Source organism: Manis pentadactyla, chromosome 11 (genome assembly GCF_030020395.1).
Source record: "Manis pentadactyla isolate mManPen7 chromosome 11, mManPen7.hap1, whole genome shotgun sequence".
NCBI classification, from domain to species: Eukaryota; Metazoa; Chordata; class Mammalia; order Pholidota; family Manidae; genus Manis; species Manis pentadactyla.
This window is the reverse complement of record NC_080029.1, coordinates 91997230-92021233: the sequence shown is the minus strand read 5'-3', so window position 1 is coordinate 92021233 and position 24004 is coordinate 91997230. Positions and strand designations below refer to the sequence as shown.

The 24004-nt window shown below is 41.3% G+C and overlaps 1 protein-coding gene across 12 annotated transcripts in view; it reads right to left on the bottom strand.

Annotated features, from left to right (window-relative positions):
• STARD9 (StAR related lipid transfer domain containing 9) overlaps positions 1 to 24004 on the bottom strand; it is a 156337-nt gene that overhangs the window by 17974 nt on the left and 114359 nt on the right. For all 12 annotated transcript variants that reach the window (XR_008992579.1, XR_008992580.1, XM_036923697.2 and 9 more), the window contains 3 exons: positions 23730 to 23927; positions 23131 to 23314; positions 22606 to 22740 (listed from right to left, as the gene is read on the bottom strand). Coding sequence is in view for 10 of the 12 variants with exons in the window: in XM_036923697.2 (XP_036779592.2) it covers positions 22606 to 22740; positions 23131 to 23314; positions 23730 to 23927 (517 nt within the window). In the remaining 2 variants the exon portion in view is untranslated. The remainder of the gene's footprint in view (positions 1 to 22605; positions 22741 to 23130; positions 23315 to 23729; positions 23928 to 24004) is intronic.

Sequence of the window (24004 nt, the reverse complement as noted above, 5' to 3'; positions counted from 1 at the left end):
CAACAAATGTTGGCAAGGATGTGGAGAAAGGAGAACCCTCCTACACTGCTGGTGGGAATGTAAACTAGTTCAAGCATTGTGGAAAGCAGAATGGAGGTTCCTCAAAAAACTAAAAATAGAAATACCATTTAACCCAGGAATTCCACTTCTAGGAATTTACCCTAAGAATGCAGCAGCCCAGTTTGAAAAAGACAGATGCACCCCTATGTTTATTGCAGCACTATTTACAATAGCCAAGAAATGGAAGCAACCTAAGTGTCCATCAGTAGATGAATGGATAAAGAAGATGTGGTACATATACACAATGGAATATTATTCAGCCATAAGAAAGAAACAAATCCTACCATTTGCAAGAACATGGATGGAGCTAGAGGGCATTATGCTGAGTGAAATAAGCCAGGTGGAGAAAGATAAGTACCAAATGATTTCATTCATCTGTGGTGTATAAAAACAAAGCAAAAACTGAAGGAATAAAACAGCAGCAGACTCACAGAACCCAAGACTGGACTAACAGTTACCAAAAGGAAAGGGACTGGGGAGGATGGGTGAGAAGGGAGGGATAAGGGGGAAAAGGGGCATTACGATTAGCACACTTAATGCAGGGGGGGCACAGGGAAGGCAGTATAGCACAGAGAAGACTCATAGTGATTCTATAGCATCTTACTATGCTGATGGACAGTGAGTGTAATGGGGTATGTGGTGGGGACTTGATAATGGGGGGAATCTGGTAACCACAATGTTGCTCATGTAACTGTATATTAATGATACCAAAATAAGAAATAAATAAATAAAAAGAAAAGAAAATGAGGACAGAATGGGATAAAATTTTTGTAAATCATAACTGATGAGACATCCTAGGATATTTAAATAATTCTTAAACAATGATAAAAAGACAAATAACCCTATTAGAAAATGAACAAAAGATCTGAATAGACATTTCTCCAAAGAAAACATATAAAAGGCTAATAAGCACATGAAAAGTTCTCAACACAATTAGCCACCAGGACAATGCAAATGAAAACCACAAAGAAATACCATTTCACATCCACTAGCATGACCATGGAAAGGTAATAACACTATCTGGCCAGGATATGGAGAAATACAGTGCTCACATACTGCTGGTGGGACTGTAGAACAGTGCAACCTCTGAAAAAATGGTCATTCTTCAAACAGTGAAACTTAGAGTTACCCTATGATCCATCAGTTGAGGTCCTGGATATATATACCCAAAAGAAATGAAAACAAACGTCCATACAAAAACTTGCACATGAATGTTCAGAGGAGTATTATTCCTCAAAAAGTCGAAACCCAAATGTCTATCAGCTGATGAACAGATGAATAAAATGTGATGTGTTCATATACAATGTGATATTATTGGCAATAAAAAGGAATGTGGTTCTGATGCATGCAGTAATGTGGAGGAATCTTTAATATGGGCTGAATTACTGTCCTTAAAAGAACATGTTGAAGTCCTAACCCCCAGTATCTACGAGTGTGACCTTATTTGGAAATAAGGTCTTTGCAGATGTAATCAAGTTATGAGAAGGTCATACTGGATTAGAGGTCATACTGGATTAGAGTGGCCCCTAAATCCAATGACTGGTGTCCTTAAAAGAAGGCCCAGCAAAGAGACAGGGACAGAGATACACAGGGAGAGTGATGTGTGATAGAGGTAGAGGCTGCAATGATGTAGTTGCAAGCCAAGGAACAACAAGGATTGCCTTCAACTACCAGAAGCTCAGAGAGACAGGAAATAGATTCTTCCCGCTGAGCTTTCAAAGGGAATATGGCCCTATTGACACTATGATTTCAGGCTTCTAGCCTCAAGAACTGTGACTGAATAAATTTCTGTTGTTTAAGGCTACCCTGTTTATGGTACTTTGTTAAAAGCAACTCTAGAAAATTAATACAGCCCTGAAAACATTATGCAAAATAAAAGAAGCCAGTCACAAAGGACCACATATTATATGATGCCATTTACATGAAATGTCCGGAATAGGAAAATACATAGAGATGGAAAGTAGCTCAGTGCTTACCTAGGGCTAGATGATGTTGGGTTTGTGGAATGATGACTAATGGCCATGGGATTTCTTTACTTTTCTTTTTTCATTAGGGTATCATTGATGTACAGTCTTATAAAGGTTCCACATGAGCAACATTGTGGTTATTACATTCACCTATATTATCAAGACTCCCCACACACCCCACTGCAGTCACTGTCCATCGGCATAGAAGATGCTATAGAGTCACTACTTGTCTTCTCTGCGATACTGCCTACCCCATGCCCCATACATTATGTATGCTAATCATAATGCCCATTAATCCCCTTATTCCTCCCTCCCCACCCTCTCTAGCTGCTTCCCCTTGGTAACTGCTCCTCCCTTCTTAGAGTCTGTGAGTCTGCTGCTGTTTTGTTCCTTCAGTTTGGCTTTGTTGTTATACTCTACAAACGAATGAAATCATTTGGTACTTGTCTTTCTCTGCCTGGCTTATTTCACTGAGCATAATACCCTCTAGCTCCATCCATGTTGTTGCAATTGGTAGGATTTGTTTTCTTCTTATGGCTGAATAATATTCCATTGTGTATATGTACCACATCTTCTTTATCCATTCATCTACTGATGGACACTCAGGTTGTTTCCATTTCTTGGCTATTGTGAATAGTGCTGCGATAAACATAGGGGTGCATATGTATTTTTTGAAATAGGGATCTTATTTCCTTCAGGTAAATTCCTAGGAGTGGAATAACTGGGTCAAGTCATATTTCTATTTTTAGTTTTTGTGAGGAACCTCCATATCACTTTCCACAATGGTTGAACTAATTTACATTCCCACCAACAGTGTAGGAGGGTTCCCCTTTCTCTGGAATCTCACCAACATTTGTTGTTGTCTATCTATTGGATGGTGGCCATCCTAACTGGTGTGAGGTGATATCTCATTGTGGCTTTAATTTGCATTTCCCTGATAATTAGCAAAGTGGAGGATCTTTTCATGTGTCTGTTGGCCACTTGAATTTCTTCTTTGGAGAATTGTCTGTTCATATCCTCCGCCCATTTTTTAATTGAGTTATTTGCTTTTTGGGTGTTGAGGCATGTGAGTTCTTTATATATTCTGGGTGTTAATCCGTGTTGGTTATGTCATTTACAAATATATTCTCCCATACTGTAGGATGCCTTTTTGTTCTACTGATGGTGTCCTTTGCTGCTCAGAAGCTTCTTAGCTTGATGCAGTCCCATTTGTTCATTTATGCTTTTGTTTCCCTTGCATGGGGAGATGCATTCAGGAAAAAGTTGCTCATGTTTATATTAAGGAGATTTTTGCCTATGTTGTCTTCTAAGAGTTTTATGGTTTCATGACTTACATTCAGGTCTTTGATTCATTTCGAGTTTACTTTTGTATATGGTGTTAGAAAACAATCCAGTTTCATTCTCTTGCATGTAGCTATCCAGTTTTTCCAACACCAGCTGTTGAAGAGGCTTTCATTTCCCCATTGTATGTCCATGGCTCCTTTATCATATATTAATTGACCATATATACTTGGGTTTATATCTGGGCTCTCTAGTCTGTTCCATTGGTCTATGGGTCTGTTTTTGTGTCAGTACCAAATTGTCTTGATTACTGTGGCTTTGTAGTAGAGCTTGAAGTTGGGGAGTGTAATTCACCCAGCTTTATTCTTCCTACTCAGGATTGCTATGGCTATTCGGGGTGTTTTCTGGTTCCATATGAATTTTAGAACTATTTGCTTTGGTTCATTAAAGGATGCTGTTGGTATTTTGATCGGGATTACATTAAATCTGTGGATTTCTGTAGGCAGGATGCCCATTTTGACAATATTAATTCTTCCTAGCCAAGAGCATGGGATGAACTTTCATTTATTAGTGTCCTCTTTAATTTCTCTTAGGAGTGTCCTTTAGTTTTCAGGGTATAGGTCTTTCACTTCCATGGTTAGGTTTATTCCTAGGCGTTTTATTCTTTTTGATGCAACTGTGAATGGAATTATTTTCCTGATTTCTCTTTCTGCTAGTTCATATTTACTGTATATGAATGCAACAGATTTCTGTGTATTAATTGTGTATCCTGCAACTTTGCTGAATTCAGATATTAGATCCAGTAGTTTTGGAGTGGACTCTTTAGGGCTTTTTATGTACAATATCATATCATCTGCAAACAGTGACGGTTTAACTTCTTAATGAATCTAGATGACATTAAAAACAAATTTTTTTTTGGTATCATTAATCTACAATTACATGAAAAACATTATTTTTACTAGGCTCCCCCCTTCACCAAGCTCCCCCCACATACCCCTTCACAGTCACTGTCCATCAGAGTAGTAGGACACTGTAAAATCACTACTTGTCTTCTCTGTATTGTAGTGCCCTCCCCGTACACCCTCCACATTATACATGCTAATTGTAATGACCCCTTTCTTTTTCCCACCCTTATACCTCCCTTGCCACCCTTTCTCCCCAGTCCCTCTCCCTTTGGTAACAGTTAGTCCACTCGTGGTTTCTGTCATTCTGCTGCTGTTTTGTTCCTTCAGTTTTTCTTTGCTCTTATATTCCACATATGAGTGAAATCATTTGGTACTTGTCTTTCTCCGCATGGCTTAATTCACTGAGCATAATACCCTCTAGCTCCATCCATGTTGTTGCAAATGGTAGGATTTGTTTTCTTATGGCTGAATAATATTCCATTGTGTGTATGTACCACATCTTCTTTATCCATTCATCTACTGATGGACACTTAGGTTGCTTCCATTTCTTGGCTATTGTGAAGAGTGTTGAGATAAACATAGGGGTGCATCTGTCTTTTTCAAACTGGGCTGCTGCATTCTTAGGGTAAATTCCTAGAAGTGGAATTCCTGGGTCAAATGGTAAGTCTATTTTGAGCATTCTGAGGAACCTCCATACTATTTTCCACAATGGTTGAACTAATTTACATTCCCACCAACAGTGTAGGAGGGTTCCCCTTTATCTACAACCTCGCCAACACTTGTTGCTGTTTTTCTTTTGGATGGTAGTGATCCCTACTGGTGTGAGGTGATATCTCATTGTGGTTTTAATTTGCATTTCTCTGACAACAAGCGATGTGGAGCATCTTTTCATGTGTCTGTTGGCATTCTGAATTTCTTCTTTAGAGAACCATCTATTCAGCTCCTCTGCCCAATTTTTAATTGGATTATTTGTTTTTTGTTTCTTAAGGTGTGTGAGCTCTTTATATATTTTGGATGTCAACCCTTTATCAGATCTGTCATTTATGAATATATTCTCCCATACTGTAGGATGTCTTTTTGTTCTACTGATGGTGTCCTTTGCTGTACAGAAGCTTTTCAGCTTGATATAGTCCCACCAGTTCATTTTTGCTTTTGTTTCCCTTGCCTGGGGAGATATGTTCATGAAGAAGTCACTCATGGTTATGTCCATGAGAATTTTGCCTATGTTTTTTTCTAAGAGTTTTATGGTTTCATGACTTACATTCAGGTCTTTGATCCATTTTGAATTTACTTCTGTGTATGGGGTTGGACAGTGATCCAGTTTCATTCTCTTACATGTAGCTGTCCAGTTTTGCCATCACCATCTGTTGAAGAGATTGTCCTTTCCCCATTGTATGTCCATGGCTCCTTTATCATATATTAATTGACCATATATGTTTGGGTTAATGTTTGGAGTCTCTATTCTGTTACATTGGTCTGTGGCTCTGTTCTTATGCCAGGACCAAATTGACCTGATTACTGTGGCTTTGTAGTAGAGCTTGAAGTTGGGGAGCAAGATACCCCCCACTTTATTCTTCCTTCTCAGGATTGCTGTGGCAACTCGGGGTCTTTGGTGGTTCCATATGAATTTTTAAACTATTTGTTCCAGTTCATTGAAGAATGCTGTTGGTAATTTCATAGGGATTGCATCGAATCTGTATATTGCTTTGGGCAGGAGGGCCATTTTGATGATATTAATTCTTCCTAGCCAGGAGCATGGGATGAGTTTCCATTTGTTAGTGTCCCCTTTAATTTCTCTTAAGAGTGTCTTCAGGGGGATTGAAAGATGGCGGTATGAGTAGAGCAGCGGAAATCTCCTCCCAAAACCACATATATCTATGAAAATATAACAAAGACAACTCTTCCTAGAATAAAAACCAGAGGACACAGGACAATATCCAGACCACATCCGCACCTGAGAGAACCCAGCGCCTCGCGAAGGGGGTAAGATACAAGCCCCAGACCGGCGGGAGCCGAACGCCCATCCCCCCAACTCCCGGCAGGAGAAGAGCAGGCAGAGCGGGAGGGAGACGGAGCACAGGGCTGCCGAACACCCAGCACCAGCCATCCGGGCCAGAGCGCAGACACAGTGCGTGCCCAGGGGGCCCTGGATACTGGGGAAACAGGGCAGCAAGAACAGTGAGCGGGTACCGGAGGCCGGGCTCCGGAGGACATAAGAAAAGCGAGCGACCAATTTTTTTTTTTTTTAATTAAAAAAAAATTTTTTTTTTTTTTTTGTGGTCATTGCTTTGTTTTGGCGGGTGCTTTTTGGAAGTCTTAAAGGGGCAGGGCGGGTCACTTAATCCAGAGGTAGGGAATCCGGGATCTCTGGGCACCCTAACCCCTGGGCTGCAGGGAGCAGGGAGGCCCCATACGGAGATAAATAGCCTCCCAGCCGCTCCTGCTCCAACGCGACTCCACCATTTTGGAGTAGCTGCCCGAGCCAGGCCACGCCCACAGCAACAGCGGAGATTAACTCCATAGCAGCCGGGCAGGAAGCAGAAACCCTGTCTGCGCGCAGCTGCGCAGCACAAGCCACTAGAGGCCGCTGTTCTCCCAGGAGAGGAGGGCCACAAACCAACAAGAAAGGAAGTTCTTCCAGCCGTCACTCATCCCAGCTCTGCAAACTATTCCTATCACCATGAAAAGGCAAAGCTACAGGCAGACAAAGATCACAGAGACAACACCAGAGAAGGAGACAGACCTAACCACTCTTCCTGAAAAAGAATTCAAAATAAGAATCATAAACATGCTGACAGAGATGCAGAGAAATACGCAAGAGAAATGGGATGAAGTCCGGAAGGAGACCACAGATGCCAGAAAGGAGATCGCAGAAATGAAACAAACTCTGGAAGGGTTTATAAGCAGAATGGATAGAATGCAAGAGGCCATTGATGGAATTGAAACCAGAGAACAGGAATGCATAGAACGTGACATAAAGAGAGATAAAAGTATCTCCAGGAATGAAACAATATTAAGAGAACTGTGTGAGCGATCCAAAAGGAACAGTATCTGTATTATAGGCGTTCCAGAAGAAGAAGAGAGAGGAAAAGAGATGGAAAGTATCTTAGAAGAAATAATTGCTGAAAACTTCCCCAAATTGGGGGAGGAAATAATCGAACAGGCCACGGAAATACACAGAACCCCCAACAGAAAGGATCCAAGGAGGACAACACGAAGACACTTAATAATTAAAATGGCAAAGATCAAGGACAAAGAAAGAGTTTTAAAGGCAGCTAGAGAGAAAAAGGTCACCTATAAAGGAAAACCCATCAGGCTAACATCAGACTTCTCGACAGAAACCCTACAGGCCAGAAGAGAATGGCATGATATATTTAATGCAATGAAACAGAAGGGCCTTGAACCAAGGATACTGTATCCAGCATGACTATCATTCAAATATGATAGTGGGATTAAACAATTCCCAGAGAAACAAAAGCTGAGGGAATTTGCTTCCCACAAACCACCTCTACAGGACATCTTACAGGGACTGCTCTAGATGGGAGCACTCCTAGAAAGAGCACAGCACAAAACACCCAACATATGAAGAATCGAGGAGGAGGAATAAGAAGGGAGAGAAGAAAAGAATCTCCAGACAGTGTATATAACAGCTCAATAAGTGAGCTAAGTTAGGCAGTAAGATACTAAAGAGGCTAACCTTGAACCTTTGGTAACCACGAATTTAAAGCCTGCAATGGCAATAAGTACATATCTTTCAATAGTCACCCTAAATGTTAATGGGCTGAATGCACCAACCAAAGACACACAGTAATAGAATGGATAAAAAAGCAAGACCCATCTATATGCTGCTTACAAGAAACTCACCTCAAACCCAAAGACATGTACAGACTAAAAGTCAAGGGATGGAAAAACATATTTCAAGCAAACAACAGCGAGAAGAAAGCAGGGGTTGCAGTACTAATATCAGACAAAATAGACTTCAAAACAAAGAAAGTAACAAGAGATAAAGAAGGACACTACGTAATGATAAAGGGCTCAGTCCAACAAGAGGATATAACCATTCTAAATATATATGGACCCAACACAGGAGCACCAGCATATGTGAAACAAATACTAACAGAACTAAAGGGGGAAATAGACTGCAATGCATTCATTCTAGGAGACTTCAACACACCACTCACCCCAAAGGATAGATCCACCGGGCAGAAAATAAGTAAGGACACGGGAGCACTGAACAACACAGTAGAACAGATGGACCTAATAGACTTCTATAGAACTCTACACCCAAAAGCAACAGGATACACATTCTTCTCAAGTGCACATGGAACATTCTCCAGAATAGACCACATACTAGGCCACAAAAAGAGCCTCAGAAAATTCCAAAAGATTTATATTCTACGAACTAACTTTTCAGACCACAAAGGCATAAAACTAGAAATAAACTGTACAAAGAAAGCAAAGAGGCTCACAAACACATGGAGGCTTAACAACACGCTCCTAAATAATCAATGGATCAATGACCAAATCAAAATGGAGATCCAGCAATATATGGAAACAAATGACAACAACAACACTAAGCCCCAACTACTGTGGGACACAGCAAAAGCAGTCTTAAGAGGAAAGTATATAGCAATCCAAGCATATTTAAAAAAGGAAGAACAATCCCAAATGAATGGTCTACTGTCACAATTATCAAAATTGGAAAAAGAAGAACAGATGAGGCCTAAGGTCAGCAGAAGGTGGGACATAATAAAGATCAGAGAAGAAATAAATAAAATTCAGAAGAATAAAACAATAGCAAAAATCAATGAAACCAAGAGCTGGTTCTTCGAGAAAATAAACAAAATAGATAAGCCTCTAGCCAGACTTATTAAGAAGAAAAGAGAGTCAACACAAATCAACAGTATCAGAAACAAGAAAGGAAAAATCACGAACCCCACAGAAATACAAAGAATTATTAGAGAATACTATGAAAACCTATATGCTAACAAGCTGGGAAACCTAGGAGAAATGGACAACTTCCTAGAAAAATACAACCTTCCAAGACTGAACCAGAAGGAAACATAAAATCTAAACAGACCAATTACCAGAAACGAAATTGAAGCGGTAATCAAAAAACTACCAAAGAACAAAACCCCCGGGCCAGATGGATTTACCTCGGAATTTTATCAGACATACAGGGAAGACATAATACCCACTCTCCTTAAAGTTTTCCAAAAAATAGAGGAGGAGGCGATACTCCCAAACTCATTCTATGAAGCTAACATCACCCTAATACCAAAACCAGGCAAAGACCCCACCAAAAAAGAAAACTACAGACCAATATCCCTGATGAACATAGATTCAAAAATACTCAACAGAAAATTAGCAAACCGAATTCAAAAATACATCAAAAGGATCATACACCATGACCAAGTGGGATTCATCCCAGAGATGCAAGGATGGTACAACATTCGAAAGTCCATCCACCACATCAACAAAAAGAAAGACAAAAACCACATGATCATCTCCATAGATGCTGAAAAAGCATTTGACAAAGTTCAACTTCCATTCATGATAAAAACTCTCAGCAAAATGGGAACAGAGGGCAAGTACCTCAACATAATAAAGGCCATCTATGACAAACCCACAGCCAACATTATACTGAAGAGCGAGAAGCTGTAAGCATTTCCTCTGAGATCAGGAACTAGACAGGGATGCCCACTCTCCCCACTGTTATTTAACATAGTACTGGAGGTCCTAGCCACGGCAATCAGACAAAACAAAAAAATACAAGGAATGCAGATTGGTAAAGAAGAAGTTAAAGTGTTACTATTTGCAGATGACATGATACTGTACATAAAAAACCCTAAAGACTCCACCCCAAAACTACTAGAACTGATATCAGAATATAGCAAAGTTGCAGGATACAAAATCAATACACAGAAATCTGTGGCTTTCTTACACACTAACAATGAACCAACAGAAAGAGAAATCAGGAAAACAACTCCATTCACAATTGCATCAAAAAAAATAAAATACCTAGGAATAAACCTAACCAAAGAAGTGAAAGACTTATACTCTGAAAACTACAAGTCACTCTTAAGAGAAATTAAAGGGGACACTAACAGATGGAAACTCATCCCATGCTCGTGGCTAGGAAGAATTAATATCGTCAAAATGGCCATCCTGCCCAAAGCAATATACAGATTCGATGCAATCCCTATGAAACTACCAGCAACATTCTTCAATGAACTGGAACAAATAATTCAAAAATTCCTATGGAAACACCAAAGACCCCGAATAGCCAAAGCAATCCTGAGAAAGAAGAATAAAGTAGGGGAGATCTCACTCCCCAACTTCAAGCTCTACTATAAAGCCATAGTAATCAAGACAATTTGGTACTGGCACAAGAGCAGAGCCACAGACCAATGGAACAGACTAGAGAATCCAGACATTAACCCAGACATATATGGTCAATTAATATTTGATAAAGGAGCCATGGACATACAATGGCGAAATGACAGTCTCTTCAACAGATGGTGCTGGCAAAACTGGACACCTACATGTGGGAGAATGAAACTGGACCATTGTCTAACCCCTTGTACAAAAGTAAACTCAAAATGGATCAAAGACCTGAATGTAAGTCATGAAACCATTAAACTCTTGGAAGAAAATATAGGCAAAAACCTCTTAGACATAAACAAGAGTGACCTCTTCTTGAAGATATCTCCCCAGGCAAGGAAAACAACAGCAAAAAGGAATAAGTGGGACTATATTAAGCTGAAAAGCTTCTGTACAGCAAAAGATACCATCAATAGAACAAAAAGGAAGCCTACAGTATGGGAGAATATATTTGAAAATGACACATCTGATAAAGGCTTGACGTCCAGAATATATGAAGAGCTCACATGCCTCAACAAACAAAAAACAATTAACCCAATTAAAAAATGGGAGAGGAAGTGAACAGACAGTTCTCCAAAAAAGAAATACAGATGGCCAACAGACACATGAAAAGATGCTCCACATCGCTAATTATCAGAGAAATGCAAATTTAAGCTACAATGAGGTATCACCTCACACCAGTAAGGATGGCTGCCATCCAAAAGACAAACAACAACAAATGTTGGCGAGGCTGTGGAGAAAGGGGAACCCTCCTACACTGCTGGTGGGAATGTAAGTTAGTTCAACCATTGTGTAAAGCAGTATGGAGGTACATCAAAATGCTCAAAACAGACTTACCATTTGACCCAGGAATTCCACTCCTAGGAATTTACCCTAAGAATGCAGCAATCAAGTATGAGAAAGACCAATGCACCCCTATGTTTATCGCAGCACTATTTACAATAGCCAAGAATTGGAAGCAACCTAAATGTCCATCGATAGATGAGTGGATAAAGAAGAAGTGGTACATATACACAATGGAATACTACTCAGCCATAAGAAAAGGGCAAATCCTACCATTTGCAGCAACATGGATGGAGCTGGAGAGTATTATGCTCAGTGAAACAAGCCAAGCGGAGAAAGAGAAATACCAAATGATTTCACTTATCTGTGGAATATAAGAACAAAGGAAAAACTGAAGGAATAAAACAGCAGCAGAATCACAGAACTCAAGAATGGACTAACAGGTACCAAAGGGAAAGGGACTGGGGAGGATGGGGAGGATGGGGAGAAGGCAAGTAGTGATTCTACAACATTTTGCTATGCTGATGGACAGTGACTGTAAAGGGGTTTATAGGGGGGACCTGGTATAGGGGAGAGCCTAGTAAACATAATACTCATCATGTAAGTGTAGATTAGTGATACCAAAAAAAAAAAAAAAAAAGGCAGTTCCTGTGTGGTAACCTCCAACGAGTTCTACACAAGGGTATAAAGGGCATATAAAAGTGTAGGCAAAGGGTCTGTTTGTGTTTATACAGAGGATCAAAGCCTAATTGGGCTACCCCGAAAATGAACTAAGATATGATATGAAAGAGAACTTCCAACATCAGCACTCTCGGGAAGACTCATGCCAGAAGATGATCATCAAAAAACCCCAACAAAGATCCACGCACTGCTACAGCTGTAGATGCACTCATCCCACCAGCTCCTGGACTTGCCATGGGAATGAGGAAGGAGATATCTAAGCTGGCCTGTGCATACAGTAAAACAACAAATTTGACTGGATCTATACTGTTGGAACTCAATCAAGAATTAGGAGAAGTGCAAATTATAGTGCTCCAAAATCTTACAACTACAGACTATTTACTGTTAAAAGAACATAAGGGATGTGAACATTCCCCAGGAATGGGTTGTTTTAATTTGTCTGATTTCTCTCAGACGGTTCAAGTTCAGTTGGACAATATCCACCATATCATAGATAAGTTTTCACAAATGCCTAAGGTGCCTAACTGGTTTTCTTGGTTTCACTGGAGATGACTGGTAATTACAGGTATGCTTTGCTTATGTAACTATACTCCTATTATGTTTATGTGTGTGCGCAATTTAAGTAGTAGCTTAAAACCTATCCATGCTGAAGTTACTCTACAAGAAGATATGTCAAAGAAATAATCAATCTTCCCATGTTTTCTTCCGCCTGCTACTTCTATAGCTTTTCTTCTTCCTTCCTAATTACAACCCTTAAATAGAATTCTTGCCTCATATCAAATTTACCGAGTATCATAATTCTTCCAAGTGGTAAAGATACCTCAAGACAAATGCTGGGCATAGAAGCTACAGGGCATAAATATGCAAAGAAATAAAAAGCTAACCATTTCAAACAATAAGGCTTCTCTCTCACTTACCAACTTTACATTTCCCTGTATGGCCCCGGAAGATGACTGGTTAGCCAGAGACGGGTAAGATTCCTCAAGGGAGGAACAACCTAAGACAGGCACAGTCGCAGGGGGGTCATCAGGTGAGAAATTGGGGATCAACAGAGGTGAGGCTTAGAACCTCACCCCCCCTGTTCTGAGAGAAATCTTCTGCATATGTGGATGTTTTATTGCCCTTGTCTAGCTTGGATTAACACATAGTCTACAGGCACACACCTGATCATCTACATTTGCTCTCTTACAACACTAAACTATGTTTTCTACCTTTATCTTGTATCTACCCACCACTTCAGCATTTTATTAATAATAATAATAATAAAGAGAGAAATGTGGTATCCACATATAAATCAAGTATAAAAATCAAATGAGTATTCATACTTGAACTGACTGTTTATAGTTCATAATGCATGAGCAAAACTGAAAGTTTCTGTGATGACTGCCCTTGTACTGTTCACCATGTAACTTATTCACTATGTAAGAATTTGTTCTCCATGTAAGAACTTGTTTGTTATGCCTCAGAGGATTGGAGACTGGCTAAAATTGGGCTTGGGGTGGATTGATGATTGTGCATTGAGCATTGACTCCCCTATACAGAGTTTTGTTGTTGTTGACAACCATTTGATCAATAAATATGAGAGATGCCCTCACAAACAAACAAACAAAAAAAACCAAAACAAACAAAAAAAAGTACACACTTCCAATTGTAAAATAAATAAGTAACCAGGAATGTAATGTATAGCATAAGGAATATAGTCAAAATATTGTAACACCTTGGTATGGTGATAGCTGGTACCTAGAATTATCATGTATATAAATGTTGAATCACTACGTTGTACACCTGAAACTAATGTAATGTAATACTGTGTGTCAACTACCCTTCAATAAAAAATAATTATCTACCAAAAAAAAAAAAAGAGTGTCTTGTAGTTTTCAGTGTATAGGTCTTTCACTTCCTTGGTTAGGTTTATTCCTAGGTATTTTATTCTTTTTGATGCTATCGTGAATGGAAATGTTTTCCTGTTTTATCTATGAGTTCATTGTTAGTGTATAGGAAAGCCACAGATTTCTGGGTGTTAATTTTGTATCCTGCAACTTTGGTGAATTCCAATATTAGTTCTAGAAGTTCTGGAATGGAGTCTTTAGGGTATTTTATGTATGATATCATGTCATATGCAAATAGTGACAGTTTCACTTCTTCTTTACCAATCTGGATTTCTTGTATTTCTTTGTTTTGTCTGATTGCCATGGCTAGGGCCTCCAGTACTATGATGAATAACAGTGGGGAGAGTGGGCATCCCTGTCTTGTCCTCGATCTCAGAGGAAAAACCTTTCAGCCTCTCGCTGTTCAGTATGATGTTGGTTGTGGGTTTATCATATATGGCCTTTATTATGTTGAGGTACTTGCCCTCTATGCCCATTTTGTTGAGAGTTTTTATCATGAATGGATGTTGAATTTTGTCGAGTGCTTTTTCAGCATCTATGGAGATGATCATGTTGTTTTTGTCCTTCTTTTTTTGATGTGGTGGATGATGTTGATGGATTTTCAAATTTTGCACTATCCTTGCATCCCTGGAATGAATCACACTTGGTCATGGTGTATGATCCTTTTGATGTACTTTTGAATTCGGTTTGATAATATTTTGTTGAGTATTTTTGCATCTACGTTCATCAGGGATATTGATCTGTAGTTTTCTTTTTTGGTCGGGTCTTCTCCTGGTTTTGGTATTAGGGTGAAGTTGGCTTAATAGAATGAGTTTGGGAGTATTCCCTCCTCTTCTATTTTCTGGAAAACTTTAAGGAGAGTGGGTATTATGTCTTCTCTGTATGTGTGATAAAATTCCGAGATAAATCCATCTGGCCTGGGGGTTTGTTCTTGGGTAGTTTTTTGATTACTGATTCAATTTCGTTGCTGGTAATTGGTATGTTTAGGTTTTCTGTTTCTTTCTGGGTCAGCCTTGGAAGGTTGTATTTTTCTAGGAAGTTGTCTATTTCTCCTAGGTTTTCCAGCTTGTTCGCATATAGGTTTTCATAGTATTCTCTAACAATTCTTTGTATTTCTGTGGGGTCTGTCGTGATTTTTCCTTTCTCGTTTCTGATTCTGTTAAAATGTGTTGACTCTCTTTTTCTCTTAATAAGTCTGGCTAGAGGCTTATCTATTTTGTGTATTTTCTCAAAGAACCAGCTCTTGGTTTCATTGATTTTTGCTATTGTTTCATTCTTCTCAATTTTATTTATTTGTTCTCTGATCTTTATTATGTCCCTCCTTCTGCTGACCTTAGGCCTCATTTGTTCTTCTTTTTCCAATTTCGATAATTGTGACATTAGACTATTCATTCGGGATTGTTCTTCCTTCTTTAAATATGCTTGGATTGCTATATACTTTCCTCTTAAGACTGCTTTTGCTGCATCCCACAGAAGTTGGGGCTTTGTGTTGTTGTTGTCATTTGTTTCCATATATTGCTGGATCTCCATTTTAATTTGGTCGTTGATCCATTGATTATTTAGGAGTATGTTGTTAAGCCTCCATGTGTTTGTGAGCCTCTTTGCTTTCTTTGTACAATTTAGTTCTAGTTTTATACCTTTGTGGTCTGAAAAGTTGGTTGGTAGGATTTCAGTCTTTTGGAATTTACTGAGGCTCTTTTTGTGGCCTAGTATGTGGTCTATTCTGGAGAATGTTCCATGTGCACTTGAGAAGAATGTGTATGCTGTTGCTTTTGGATGTAGAGTTCTATAGATGTCTATTAGGTCCATCTGTTCTAGTGTGTTGTTCAGTGCCTCTGTGTCCTTACATATTTTCTGTCTGGTGGATCTGTCCTTTGGAGTGAATGGTGTGTTGAAGTCTCCTAGAATGAATGCATTGCATTCTGTTTTCTCCTTTAATTCTGTTAGTATTTGTTTCACATTTGTTGGTGCTCCTGTATTAGATGCATATATATTTATAATGGTTATATCCTCTTTTTGGACTGATCCCTTTATCATTATGTAATGTCCTTCTTTGACTCTTGTTATTTTCTTTGTTTTGAAGTCTATTTTGTCTGTTACTAGTACTGCAACACCTGCCATTTTCTCTTTGTTGTTTGCATGAAATATGTTTTTCCATCCCTTGACTTTTAGTCTGTGCATGTCTTTGGGTTTGAGGTGAGTCTCTTGTAAGCAGCATATAGATGGGTCTTCCTTTTTTATCCATTCTATTACTCTGTGTCTTTTGATTGGTGCATTAGTCCATTTACATTTAGGGTGATCATTGAAAGATATGTACTTATTGCCATTTCAAGCTTTAGATTCATGGTTACCAAAGGTTCAAGGTTAGCTTCTTTACTACCTTACTGTCTAACTTAGCTCACTTATTGTGCTATTACAAACACAGTGTGATGATTCTTTATTTCTCTCCCATCTTATTCCTCCTCCTCCATTCTTCATATATTGGGTGTTTTGTTCTGTGCTCTTTTTAGGAGTGCTCCCATCTAGAGCAGTCCCTCTAAAATACCCTGTAGAGGTGGTTTGTGGGAGGCAAATTCCCTCAACTTTTGCTTGTTTGGGAATTGTTTAATCCCTCCTTCATATTTAAATGATAATCATGCTGGATACAGTATCCTTGGTTCAAGGCCCTTCTGTTTCATTGCATTAAATATATCATGCCATTCTCTTCTGGCCTGTAAGGTTTCTGTTGAGAAGTCTGATGATAGCCTGATGGGTTTTCCTTTGTAGATGACCTTTTTTCTCCCTCTGGCTGCCTTTAATACTCTGTCCTTGTCCTTGGTCTTTGCCATTTCAATTATTATGTGTCTTGGTGTTGTCCTCTTTGGGTCCCTTCTCTCGGGAGTTCTGTGTACTTCCGTAGTCTGAGCAACTATTTCCTCCCCCACTTTGGGGAAGTTCTCAGCAATTATTTCTTCAAAGACACTTTCTATCCCTTTTTCTCTCTCTTCTTCTTCTGGTACCCCTATAATGCGGATATTGTTCCTTTTTGATTGGTCACACAGTTCTCTTAATATTGCTTCATTCCTGGAGATCCTTTTCTCTCTCTCTGCGTCAGCTTCTATGCGTTCCTGTTCTCTGGTTTATATTCCATCAATGGCCTCTTGCATCTTATACAATCTGCTTATAAATCCTTCCAGGGATTGTTTCACTTTTGTAATCTCCCTCAGGACGTCATCCCTTAGCTCTTGTATATTTCTCTGCAGCTCCATCAGCATGTTTATGAATTTTATTTTGAATTCTTTTTCAGGGATATTGTTTAGGTCTGTCTCTGCAGATCCTCTCTCAGGGGTTGTCTGGACTATTTTGGACTCGTCTAAATTTTTCTGCCTTGTCATGGTGATAGCAGTGGCTGTAGGCAGGTTGTGGGTGTGTCAGCTGGGAGAAGAAGTCCTTTTCTGTTTGCTGAATGCCTTGCCCTTCTCCGCTGCCTGTGTTGGTTACCCACACTCCTGTAGCAGCCACCGGATTAGGCCCCTAAGCTGCTGTGGGCGGGGTCTCCGTCAGAGTAGCGCAGAGCCCTGCAGTGAGTGGCAGGCATGCCAGATGCGCTCCTCCGTGATACCAGCTCCCCTGCCAGGCAGCTGTGTGCCAGTAGCAGCCTTTCCGTCTGGCCCGGGTGGCTGTGCGTCTGGCTGGGATTCCGATCAGCCGCTGGGAGCATGGGTGCTCCCTCTGGCACTGCTGCAGGGGTGCACAGGCCTCTCCTGTGCCCCTCTGGCGCTGCTGCCGCTGACATGTGCGGGCTGCTCCTGGGCCACTCGGTAGCCGCTGCTGTGGGCTCGTGCGGACCTGTCCCAGGCCCATTGCCGCTGCCACCAGCGTGCACAGGCTGCTCCCGGGCTGGTCAGTCGCAGCCATGGCCGGCTCACATGAGCCGCTCCCGGTCCCCTCTGGTACCGCTGGCACACACGGGCTGCTCCCAGTCCCATTGGTCACCGCTGCCCCTGGAGCGTGCTGCCACTCTCCCACTACTGGGCCAGTGTGTCGGCGTCCACGCTAGTTGGGCGAATGAGTGGCAGGCTGCTTAGTGCCATGGGGGGCTTCAGAGCTGCACTGCCACCCAGGGGGTTAGGGCGCCTCAAGTTCCCTTGGATTCCTAGCTGCTGGCTAAGTGTTCCGGGAAGACTTCATCCAGCTGTGGGGTCCCTATCTCTTTAAGACTTGCAAAAAGCACTCGCTTTTCCTTTGTCTCAGGGGTGCCGGTTGCGGGGACCTGCCTTCAGGTTTTGCTTTTCCGTTTCTCGAATATCCAGCACCCTGTGCACCTTGTGTCTGCGCTCCGGGTGCGGATTTCTAGACCTGGTTGTTTGGCAGTCCTGGGCTTTCACTCCTTCCCCGTTCTGACTCCTTTCTTCCCGCCGGGTTCTGGGGTCGGGGGGACGTTCGGGTCCCGCCTGGCCGTGGCTTGTATCTTACCCCTTTTGTGTGATGTTGAGTTCTCACAGGTGTGGATGTATCCTGGCTGTTATACTGTATCCACTGGTGTCTCTTTTAGGAATAGTTGTATTTACTGTATTTTCATAAATATATATGTTTTGGGGAGGAGATTTCCACTGAACTACTCATGCCACCATCTTCCCATGATCCTCTGGATGCCTTTTAACATCTAGCAATGTATTATACCTCACTCTGTTTTATAGTGTTTTCATTCAGTAGTTTTCCTAGGAGTCCATCTAATACTATGACTCTTTCACTGTATTCTGTGGGTACATTGACCACATTTTACTTATCCATTCTCCCAGTGACAGTTGGCTTCTCAAATGGCTTCCAACTCTTTGCCACTTCAAATAATGCTTTAATAAACAATTTCATACACGGTCCCTCATAAACTATATAAAAATTGCTGGGTCATAAGAACCTATAAAGGTTCCTATCTCCCCAAAGTCTTGCCAATATCTGGCTATGTTTTGACAGTTTAATAGGTATAAAGTTTCCATTAATTTTGCAACTATTCATGAACATTGAGAAAGAAAAAATCTTTCACCTTTTTTTCTATAAAAGGAATATAACAGTGACGTCAAAACCTGAAACATACTGCAAAAACCTAAATTCAGGGAAAAAACCCTTATAAGTATTGATTCAAAATCCTGAGTAAAATATTAACAAATAGGCTCTGAAAATCCATTAAAATAATAATACAACATATGAGTAAGTTTATAAGCTGTTATAAGATTGATTCCAGAATGTAAGAATGGTTCAATATTATCTAATTGATCAATCAAATGATCATCTCCAAAGCCTCTGAAATAACCATTTTAGATAAGAATATAAGTTGGAATAGATGAATACCCTTGGTATTGCAAAAATGTATGTATCTCAGCTCAAAAGCTACATCCAGCTTATGTGGGGAAACACCAGAAGCATTCCCAGTAAAGCTGAAAGAAGACGAGCATATTCTCATCACTGTTATTTTCTTTATGCTGGGGATACTAGGTAATTGAATTAGGAAAGAGGAAGAAAATGGTACAAAATTAGAAAGGAGATGGTAACATGATCACTATTTTCAGATGAAGTGGCTGTATACCTGAAAAACTAGAGCAGGGCTATACAATCTGGCAGCCACTGACCACATGTAGTTACTGAGCATGAGAAATGTGGCTAGTGGTATTTAAGCAGAAAAATTAAATTAAATTAATTTAAATTTAAATTAAGATAGCTACCTATATTAATTGCTACTACATTAGTGCAGATCTAGAGGAAAGACCAAAACACAATATGGACACAAAATACACAGCAATCAATGGCCTTCATACCTACAAAATAACCAGGTAGAATATATAAGGGAAGAGATAACCTATTTATAACACTAACAAAAAAGATAAAACACTTAGGAATAAATCAGAAATTTGAGAGCCATATGAAGAACATTTTATGTTTGAAAACATAAAATCAAGAAGGCTTGAACCTACTTTTTGGGTAGGAAATTCCACAATATATGGTGGGATTTCTCCCCAAGCCTATTTATAAATCCCATTATAACTGTGACAAATTTTTATAATTGGTCTAGAAAAATTGATCCTATATTTCATATAAAAATAAACAAGAAATAATACTCAGAAAAAGAGGAGCAATGGGTGGTAGAATATACCCTAAGCATTAGTACAAGAAAAGCTGATGTCTAAAACTGGTGAAGCAAGATGAACTGTCTAGATCAACTAACAAATGTTACAGGCACAACTGGGTAGCCATCTGGGAAGAATGAAGTTGGATCCATACCTCATTCTCTCTATATATATCCCAAATGGATCAAAGATTTAAGTATGGAAAAAAAAAACCCATACAGTTTCTAGAAGAAACCACAGGAGAAATTTTTTTTAACTTGGGAATGGAGAATGTGTTTCTAGTTATGACTCATAACACAGACCCTATTAAAGGAAAACTGATAAATAAAACTTTCTGAATGGCCGCAAACACAATAAGCAAAGTCAAAAGAGAACGAAGAACTGGGATAAATATGCATAATTCACATCAGGCAAAGGACTATCTTGCTAATACTTAAAAAGAACTCTCAGAAAATGGTGTTAAAAAAAAAAGAGAAATGAGCAAAGGATACAAACAGACAGCTCAGCAACAATCTAAACATTTAATAACATGTTGGTGAGAGTGTGAGGGAAGGTGGATTGCTGATGCGAGTTTAAGTTAGTACATCTGTGAGGGAAAATGTGTCAATATTCTATCAAAATTTCAAATGCATACACTCTTTGTACAGGCCCACTTCTGGGAATTTATCCTTTGTACAGGCCCATATCCCACTTCTGGGATAGATCCAGAGATATATCTGCACAAGAATGAAATGCTACATGCACGAAGTTATTCACTGCAGCCCTGTTTATAACAGCAAAAAACTGAAAACAACCCAAGATGGAGAACTGGTTAAATGAAGTACAGTGCATCTTTACAATGGAACGCCATGCAGCAATTGGAGAGCAAGCAAGACAGAGAGAGAGAGGGAGGTCTACAGGCTCATGTATAAAGAGCTCCAAGATAGACTGAGAGAAAAAATACAAAGTACAAACAGGGGCATAATGTGCTGTATTTTGCACAGATATTCTAGGAGGAATCCCCCAAAACACTACTGTTTTCCTTGGGTGGGGGGAGAGAAAGGGACCAGGAAGATGAGGGGATATTTTTCTATGTACTTTAATAAGTGTATATATTTTTTCTATACAAAATGTCACATTTAAAAACACGCAATAAAAAAGAGACACACTATTCAACTTTCAAAAAGAATGAGTCAGCACTAGGCTTACTGATATGCCATGAGATCCAAGGGTATTTATTCATAAGGAAGAACAGTAAAGTGACAGTGTAGGTACAGACACTTCTATGCACATACTGCATTCCTATAGGCTATATTACAATATGTTTCCAGAGTATCTCTGGAAGTATTCACCAAACTGGGATGGAAGATTGCTTCTGGAGAGGGTAAATAGGAGTCTGAAAGATGAACTTGGCATTATAGTCCTTTGTGACTTATTGGAATACTGGTCTTTTCTACTATGTGTATTGTACTATGTGAGGTTTTACTTATAAAATGAATTTCAAATTTTACATCTCTCAGATCCAACCTCTGAGCTCCAGATTTGTATTTCCAACTGCCTCCTTGAATTTCTCACAGGCACTTTCAACTCAGTAAGTACAAAGCTGTATTCATGACCATCCCCACAAAATCTGTCCTCTCCAGGGCCCTGTCAGTGTCACCACCACCACGCCTTCAGCTGCTCGAGCCAAAGCCTCCCTTCCCCCTCCTCTAACATCCTGTCAGCCTGAGTCGGGCAGACACTCTGGCTTCGTGGCCCCCACACCCAGCAGGACCTGGACCCAGCAGTCACTGTCTCTCTTAGCTGAGCCACGCCACCAACAGAGCCACCCCAAGCCGCTCTGCCCCCTTCTCTGGCCATCTCTCCATACTGCTCCCCTGCTTTACGGCTTTTCAGCAGCTTTTGGGAGAGAACACGATCAGACGGATTAGAAGGCCGGCCAGAATTCTCAGCAGAGCTGACACGACCCTGCCTATTCAGTCCTGATTCACGTCATTCTCCTGTCTCACTTTTCACTTTCCAGCCACACTAGCCTTTTAGTTCCCGAAACACTTCCTCCCTCAAGGCCTCAGTGCTGGGCCCTCTGCCTGGAAGGCTGCCAAACATCTCTCCCCAGCACTAAGCTTTTACTAAGTACCTCTCACCATTCTGGTCTCGGTTTAAACACTTTTCAGAGCATCTTTACTGACCTTCCAGACTAAGTCAGGTCCCCTGTTTTAGGCCGACTTAGCACGCCTTCTTCATAGAACTTACTGCAACAACAATTAATCATAAAGTAAGCTGTTCAATATTTATCCTTCTAATAGTCTAAGGACAGGGATAGTTTTGCTCACTGCTGTATCCCTAGTACTAAAATAGTGCCTACAGAATAAACACCTGTTGAATAAATGAACCTGCAGGGAGAGGGAGAGGAAGAGGCGGAGAGGAAAGGAGACAGAACCGGAGGGAAGAGCAAAGCCATGGTGCAGGAGAAGGATGCATGTCAGCGGTGGCCTCGGGGAGGGCGAACTTCCTGTCCTGCCTCTTGCTTTGGGGATCCTGGCCCCCCGGCTTGCCCCCAGCACTGCCTACTCACATTGTCCAGGCACTGGAGCTGGCTTGGCCAAGCCTGGCTGCTACTGTAGCCAGAGGTGATACCAGAGGAGAGGCTCCCACTGGAGCTGGTGCACAGGGAGCTGGAGGTGGCCAGGGTGTGTAGCTTTTCCTCTTCCTGAAAAAGACAGCTCACCATTGACCAGCTTCTGGTACACACTTGCTACCCACACCCCCTCTGCCCCTGAGACCACCCCTTCTCACTTCCCCAGCTCCTATCACCTCCCAGCACCTCCAGCCTCAGCCTCACACCCACATGGCCCCCAAGTCCACCTCAACTATATACCAAAGCCACCTCCTCCCAGCCGCTGGCCTGGGACAGGAACTGGTCTGATGAGGATGACAAGTGAAGAGAAGAAACACAGCTTTAGCTACGACTGGGGGTCTGATGCCCTCCCCAAATGCTACTTCTAAGACTCAGAGGCAGCCCCAGCAAAGGCTGACCCAGTATGAGGTCTGCTCAGGCTCCAGACCTGCCCTGAAATCAGGTGCTTGCCCTACTCCCCACCTTCAGTAGCTGGGAGATGATCTGCTGGCGGATTCTCAGCTTCTCCTGCTCAGTCTGTTCCCGCAGTCGGTCCCGGGCCTGGGCGATCTCCACCTTGGCCTCCTCACGGGCCTGCTGATATTCTCGTAGCATCAGCTCTATGTTAGAGGGTGGGTGAGCAGACCTTAATGCTGGCCCTGGGTTCCTAGGGAAGACCGGAGGGGTGGAGATGCTTTCTAACACAGTCGGTGGGGAATGGCCCTGGCCTGCTCATCCCAGGCCCCCTCAACACCACCTCTCTGTCCACAGGGTCTGAAAGTTTGGTTTGACCTCCCATTTTGAGGCTCAGGCCTGCAGTCTCACACAGCGCATCCCAGCCACTCTGCCCATCCTCTCCCATGACTTCTCCCTATGGCGCCACCCCCTGCATCCTCTCTTTCCCCGTGCCCCAGTCCATTAGCTGCCTCCACTTGCCCACAGGCACATAGGACACATTCCTGGAGTCACTCCTGTCAAAGGAAGCCTTAGCCTCCACTCTTCTGGACCCTAGAATCCAGGCCCTGCTCCCACAGCCCTCTTGCCCCACCTGCCCACTCCAGACTTCTGGGTCCACCCTTTACCTGGTGGTCTCCACAACATCCTTCCTCAATTGCTGCAGATACTCTCGGCGCCTGCTGGGTAAGTCAAGGTCTCGGGTGGGGAGCCCCCTGCCGGATAGAAGGCCCGGCTGTTTCTGCGGGCTGAGGCTTCGTGTCCCGTGGAAGCTCTGAAGTCGCTCAGCTCGCTCTTTCCAGAGGATCTCAATGGTTTGTTTTTGCCTAAAACAAAAACATTTACTGATTCACTGAAATGGGTCCTGAATGCCCTTTTCTATCTTAAGATATATCTCTGACCC